This window comes from Thunnus thynnus, chromosome 19, assembly GCF_963924715.1.
Source record: "Thunnus thynnus chromosome 19, fThuThy2.1, whole genome shotgun sequence".
Classification (NCBI taxonomy): Eukaryota; Metazoa; Chordata; class Actinopteri; order Scombriformes; family Scombridae; genus Thunnus; species Thunnus thynnus.
Genome location: NC_089535.1, coordinates 29,189,473 through 29,196,969, shown reverse-complemented (window position 1 = coordinate 29,196,969; position 7,497 = coordinate 29,189,473). Strand labels below are relative to the sequence as shown.

At 38.7% G+C, this 7,497-nt stretch overlaps 1 protein-coding gene across 1 annotated transcript in view; it reads left to right on the top strand.

Moving 5' to 3' along the window:
- The first annotated feature begins 3,546 nt into the window (after positions 1 to 3,546).
- Positions 3,547 to 7,497, top strand: part of slc27a6 (solute carrier family 27 member 6) — a 43,224-nt gene continuing 39,273 nt past the window's right edge. The window contains exon 1 of the mRNA XM_067573882.1: positions 3,547 to 4,161. Within this exon, the coding sequence (XP_067429983.1) occupies positions 3,675 to 4,161 (487 nt within the window). The 5' untranslated portion in view covers positions 3,547 to 3,674. The remainder of the gene's footprint in view (positions 4,162 to 7,497) is intronic.

The following is a 7,497-nucleotide window of genomic DNA, read 5'->3' as shown; positions in this document are numbered from 1 at the left end:
ATTGACGCTGCTTTAAAATGACGGCTCCAAAGCAAGGATGTCTTATTTTATTAAATGCCTGTTGCCTGAACTCCTCTGTCCTCACAGGAAAGGAATCAAGGATGAACAAACTGACAAATAAGACGAGGGGAGTGTAAACTGAGCTTCAGGGTGGCTGTATAAAGAAGTAAAAGTGAACAAACTAGTGAGCCAGTCCTTCTTGTATGACTGCTTTTCTTTGTGTCTCAGAGGAACAAAGCCATGACTCACTTCAGTGCTCAGCAGTTCAGCAGCTAACTGACACACATTAGGTCCACTGGTCCAGTTTATCATTCCCTCAGTGCTGGTTCTAATACTTGTTCATGGATTTAAACTAGAGATACATGTGAATCATCATTCATCATTAAAATGGGCAAGGATTTTGTTTAGGTCACAGGAATTCCATAGACTTGGTAAACCACAGTAATTCAGATGCAGTGATTTCCCAATGGCCATTTCTTTGTTTTCAAAGAATTCAAACCTGAATGGTAGGTAACGTACTCCAGTCTTTGACAAGGCTATTTAGTAAATACAAAGTGTCACTTTGTGACAAGTAAGTGGAGCCTTGTGGGCTGTTTGGAATGTTAATGTGAAGGATCATAATGAGGAACTGCTCAGTATGAGGGAATAGTTAAGGATGTATTTTGGATCTAATCATCCTAGAATGACCGCTCTGGTTGGGCCTATGTGAGTGAACTCAGATTTTGCATACTAGTCAGTGTCTGTGCACACATGATGGAGACAGATGCATGAAAACAAATTAAATTGAGTCAACAAACCTGAACAGCCATAATTAATGCAATGTGACTGTCATGTGACAGTTGTTTGAGTTTCGCCACACAATCACCCTGTCTGCTCATCCTGTGTAAAAATTCTCATCAACTGGACAGATTTCCATGACATTTTGTATGGACATTTATGGGTCCTAAAGGCTCTTTTTCCCAGTGACACTAGTGACCCCCTGACCTCCCCTTTAGTACCATTGTCAGGTCAAAAATTCCATTTGGCCAACATGTCTATTTTGAAAATTAAAGCCATTTTTGCTGAAGATATTCACGGTCCCCATGTCTTTGGTAACCCCAATTCGTACACAAGTAATCGCACAATGCCATGATATCTACTGAACATATTCAGACTCACCACAGTAAGAATCCTTGCAAGGATCAGGCTTGATATGTTTCTTATTGTTGACAAGTCCCATGAAAAGACCAAAACCAACAATGTTTTCAGTCATTTCTTAAATCACTCATAGTGATAATAATAATCTCAGTTTGGTCTTGGAGACTTCACTTTCATAACAGAAAACCTGTGTTACAAATCAGGCATGGAGTTTAAAAGTCATAGGTAGGCAGAGAGGATCTAACAAAACATCCTAAGGAGCTGTATTATGGGAAATGTAGGATCCATATTTTTAAAGCTTGACTCATAACAGAGATTAAAAATCAGGATATCTTTGCCTCTGTTGTTCATTTTGACCATTCTTTTTAAAATTTGTCTCTTGTGAGTTGCCTAATTTTTTGGCAGACAAAGACCAAATCACTGGACTGACCCTTTAAACACAAGTTATTGAAATGTTGCATTATTTATTTATTTGTTTTTATATTATTTTCCAGGTGTGTCACTCTAAAACTGACTATATTCTCATGTGGAGTGATGCACTTTGCCAGAGCCAGCTTTTCTCTCACTGCCCTGCAGAGCTAGGCACGCTGTTGATAAGACTGACTGTTGACAGTGCCGTTGACCTGATGGATGTGGTAAATTGCAACAGTTTAATCTTGTGAGAAATTCATCATGTGAATAAAATAAATGTCAGATTTTCAACTGATATGAATAAAAAGGAAGCAGACCATGTGGACTCACCCTGGATGTTTTATTTACTGTAAAGTCGGTGACACCACAAACAAGCAAAATAACTTTATTATGTGGATTATGTCTTGTTTGCATACTTGATTTGTTCTGTCAAACTTTTGTCTCCCTGTTATATGATATTTCCCTTTGTGTGATGTTTTCTCTCTCTTTTTTTAAAAACTCAAAAGAAAAGCTGTCTTGACCTGAATATATGTATCTCACTGTTTCAATATATTGCAGAGAAGGACAGGGACATCATTTTAACCAGTGTTTTGGCATTTTTTAGCTCTTTCGCTGCAAATCACATGAACTTGACATCTCTGCTGACCATTTTCAGACATGATGTTTTTTTGATGAATTACTTATTTCAAGCCAGTCAAGTCTTTTATACATTGAATGAATGGTAACCCGGAAGGTGTGAAAACATTAAAAAATGTGTAACACTGAAGCATACATTGGTGAATAAATACATGGGTATATAATCCAGTATTTGTAATTTGTAGTATAGGTTACAACATTCATAACACTGTTTTGAACATCCTGATTATTTGAATATCTTTTGCATTATTTGCTACATCTTTCAGCTTAAAATAACCAAATTGAACCTATTTGTTCTCTTTTTGTAGTGAATAGTAAAAAAATCACAAAGAACCACTGGTGTGTGTTTCTCTTTAAATGTGTGAATTAACATCTTCAGCAGTGGGGAATTCACTTTTAAAAAATACACTCTCATTACTTTTAGTAAGACAGAACAAAAGAGGACAGAACAGGTCCCTTGGTCTATATCAAATCATGAGATTTGCTTGTAATTGTGAGTCTGAGTTTCTCCTGGCTCTTGCTGCTTTCCAGACACGGAAGGTAAGTTAGAAACTTTCTACTATATGTGCTTTTTGGAGTATTTTTTCTTTCTTTAACAAAGTAGTGTTTACAAGTAGTATATATAAGGTTTAAAAAATGCTTTATACTAGTGTCACATCTATTGCAAAGTGCAAATGCTGCTTTCTATAAACTGAACCAATGAACTGGACGTCCATGGTGCAATTCACAGTGACAGGCTGGTCAGAGCAGAGGAGATTATTTTGTATAATTTACTTAGTAGCCTAAATTTCAATATTTATAACTTTATCCTTCATCTGCCTTTTGATGTCATCCATCATATCAAACAGTGTTTTCCTTAGAACATAAAGACTGCACCTTTTACTCTGTTGCTACTTACTCTCTTCTGAACTTTTGCTCAGTAAAAGTTTGACAGCAGAGGGCCTCTCCTCACTGCTAACTGCCAGAACACACTAACTCTGTTATCTGAGTTTTAAACAGACGAGAAGAGCGCCTCAGCACGCCCGCCCACTCATCTCCACAGCAACAGTCACATGATTTCACTTCCAGAGACCCAATGTCAAATTTCCCCAAGAAAACAAGTCTTAAAGGAAATCATCTTCCCTTCAAAATAAAATGCTTATGTTGTGTAACTTCTGTCTCAGGATGAGGAAAAAGTAATGTATTTTGCATGCCTGCCCGTCCTGGATGATGGGGTGTTCAAAAATATATATTTAAATTAAAAAAATAAATTATTAAATGTTTTTGTACAGCGTACGCCACATCCTCCTGTCAAATTATCCTTTATTTTGAAGGCGGCGTTTCCCATGTTCTGCTCTTATGCTGTGTGGCTTAACTTCAGTTGGCTTACATCACACTGACAGTCCCTGTTTCTCACCTGAAACATGTAACCGTGAGTGTAGTGAACAGTGCGCTCACCTCTGAGTCTCCACAGTCTCCTCGGTGACCTCTCGCTGTCTCTAGCCGCAGACATGGCTGCCTCTCTGGGCTGGCTCTCAGCTCTGTTCGCAGGTGTTTTCTCTGCTCATGTGTTGCAGAAACTCTGTTTTCCATACTTTTGGAATGACCTCGTCTTTCTGCTGAATATAATCAGGTACGGCGCGAAGCTGGAGCTGTTCAAGCTGAGATCCAGAGTGTGTACAGTGCTGGACAGGTTCATCCAGCAGGCGCAACGTATACCCGGCAAGCCGTTTGTTATCTACGATGGAAACATCCACACCTACGGGGACATCGAGAAGCGCAGCAACAGACTCGCAAATGTTTTCCTCGACAGACTCAAACTGAGGAAAGGAGACTGCGTTGCCTTGCTCATGAACAATGAGCCCGACTTCCTGTGCGTGTGGTTCGGGTTGGCAAAGGTCGGCTGTTCGGTTGCTTTTCTCAACACAAACATAAAGTCCAGGTCTCTGCTACACTGCTTCAACTGCTGCGGAGCCAAAGCTCTAATTGTCGGCGCAGGTAAAGCTCTCACCTTCCTGTTATCACTGTGCTGAATCCCCACTTCTCCTGTGCACCACTGTGTCTTATGTATTACAAAGGAGGTGAACAAACCACCTACTGTACTTCAACCTGCATGAAAGGGTCAGTTCACCTTAACTGAAAAACAAAACAAAAAAAGGTGGTGAATAGAATTTTGTTGGCGCCGCTCAACACATGTCAACACGGTGTGTTTCCAGAAATAATGTCCCACTCACTCTTAATAATCCATGTCATTTAATAATAATGATTCGTTTTGTGGTTTGGGTTAACTGACCCCTTAAGCAATTTTTTTATATAAACATTGAGTCAAATGGCGTCATGTAATAGGAAGGGGTCACTCAGAATACCAAACACATAGAAAAATAATATAGAAATTTGCAGGGATGTGCAGCTCTTTTTTAAAGCATTGTTTTGGTTTCCAGCCCTCACATTGACTGTAGTGTTGAGTCTTACGGCTCTCATCAGTGTTGCTACACTCAGATATTTTTCTCAGGAGTTGGTGGAGACCAAAACAGAGCTAAAAGGAGCATGAATGCTGGATTTACGTTTGGTAGGTAAACACAAACATGCTGGATGTGTTAGGAGGCAACATACTCTGTTAACGATTATACATGTATAAGCTAATAGAATGTCAGATAGAGCTGCACGTAGCTGTTATTTTGCTCAAAGGTCAATCTGGTTGCAAATTTTTATGATAATAATTGCTAATCCAAGAAAGTGTCAGGAAATAGCAAAGCAATTTTCCAGAATCCAATGAGATGTCTTCACATTGCTTGTTTTGTCAAACCTACAGCCTCAAACCCAAAGTTTTAAAGTCATGTGTGTAAATACAGTACCAGTCAACGGTTTGAACACACCTTCCCATTCCCTTCAATGAGAAAGTGTGTCCAAACTTTTGACTGGTACTGTATAAATAATGTAAATGACAATAAAACAGAGAAAAGCAGCAAACCCTCACAATGGAGAAACTAGAAGCAGTATTTTTTCTTGATAAGCAACTAAAATTATTCATTAATAATCAAAATGATTGTTAATTAGTTTTGTGTTGTTCTGTTATTGTGTCAGTACTAATGCAGGGCTGTGTTTGTTTTGGAATCAGTCAAATATTACTAAAGAGGCACCTTTACATACAGCACAATTGAAGTACTGTCACTTATCCCAGTTGTGTATTTTTTACATATAAATATATATATTTTACACATGCTTAACATTAGATAGAAATGTAGTTAACATGTAGATAACATGTAGTTTAGATACAGCACACACTTGTGATAATGTCCAATAGAGAACCACAATCTCCAAATGTCCTGCCAGGTTGGAGTTCAGTGAGGGATGTGAATGGCTGCTCAATGTGGGCATACACTCTGAAATATGCCGTTATATCTAAAACTGATCTGATTGATGCCATGGTCTGGAGGAAAAATCAAAGGTGTAGGTCACATAAGGACCCTCTAAGCTGGGAGCACCCTGATGAAACGTCATTTAACGTGCAATATTTGCTGTTCCATTTAAATGATAAAACAATATGACATTCTGGAAGAATCCTGTTTCTACAGTTAATAGGATTCACCATGCTGGAGCCATGTGACAGGATGACAGATCATTACTCAACTAAACAAGCATGATGTTGGTCAGGAACACTGTCCTCACTACAACCCCAGTGCAACAGAAGAAGGAGTCATGGAATAGCTGGGACAGCCAGACACTGATAAGAGAAGCTGTGGTGCCATATATAGACACTGTTCCTATAGGATAGGCTTACACAATATTGTACTTGCTGTTGACATGATTCTCCTGTGTCTGAGAGTATAGTGGATCCTGCAAGAAATGGAGAGTCATGTCACTGTGGGAACATTCTCGTACACTCTCCACGCTCTTGTGTCATTTAAGACTATTGGTAGAGCTGAGGTATCCGAGGAAAATCAGATTCTAGAGCTTATGGTTCAGGGTTTATTGAAGTAAATCTAGAGCAGTGGTTCCCAAACATACACCTTCCTTCTTTTCAGCTAAAAATTACACCACACATGTGTTTATAAGAATTTATTTTAACAAACTCGAAAAAATACAACAAACAAAAAAAAACTTGACAAAAATACAAAGAACACTGATGTAAAATATATAACATACAGCAGGTTTTTCCCTGGATCTTTTTGAGATAAAGGTGGCAAAGGTTTTAGAAGGTGCATGGTGCAACATACACAGTTTGTGTGCACACATTTATTAGTCGTGCGCTCAAGTTAAAAAAAAATCATGATTTGACAGACAAAAGTGTCCAGAGGGATTTAAATTTTATACCAAGATGGAACAAAAAGATAAAAAAATAAAGATTGTGACAAATGATGTTTATTTTGTAGGCCTGGGACAATATGCTTATATCCTGATTTGATATTATCATAATACTTGGGTGCCAATTTGATTCAGAATCGATTCTCAATTCAAAACCAATTCTCCATTGAATGAATAGAAAAGGGGGGGGGGCTCTATTTTCAGTCTCTTGCTCCAGTTTATTTGTGTGCCAAACCATTCACTGGTGTCTGTAGCCCATTAAAATACAATATGAAACATAACTGGCAGAGGTAAATATAGAGAGGTAAGGTAAATGTTAAAACATTAACTGCATTAATTAATGGATCAATTAATTTGTAAGCATCTTACAGTCTCCTAGATGTATGAGAATAACAAAATGAGGGGGAGGTGCTCCGCTGTGTTATCAACATCATGTCTCCAGCAGTGGAGAGCAGATTCTCTGCTGCACTGTTAGCTCTGGGGAAAAACATCATAGTCCAACACACTGAGCAGGTGCAGGGTTTCTGAGGTGAAACAGACTGTTCAGGGTTATATTCTTCACCTCAGAGTTGGTTTAAGTTGTTTAATGCTGCATTGTGTGTTGGTCAGCTGGTCTCCTTTGTTACTGCTGGACTTTGCTGCTCTGCTAACATTAGTCTCTGAGTGACGGCGTAGAATGTTCACAATATATCACATTCATCTCACAAGGGTAATTATTTAGTATTTAAATAAAAACATTCTTGCAACCGCTGCCTTTTGTGAAGATGAACTCCAGCGTATGTGTGCTGTAGACTGTCCGGGTGCTGCACTGCTCTTGCAGTTGAGTTCTGCCTTTTTTGTTCCGTCAACGTCACACAACGAAATTTCAACAAAGGCGGTGGCCAGTAATACAAAGGCAGCATGAGTTACATGGGCAGGGAAAACTTTGTTATTTACCTAACCCCAGTTCTCTGAGTAATATGAGTGAAATGTCTCACTATTGGATGCACGCCTCGCTACAGCATTAATCTCATTATGCCAATCCTGATT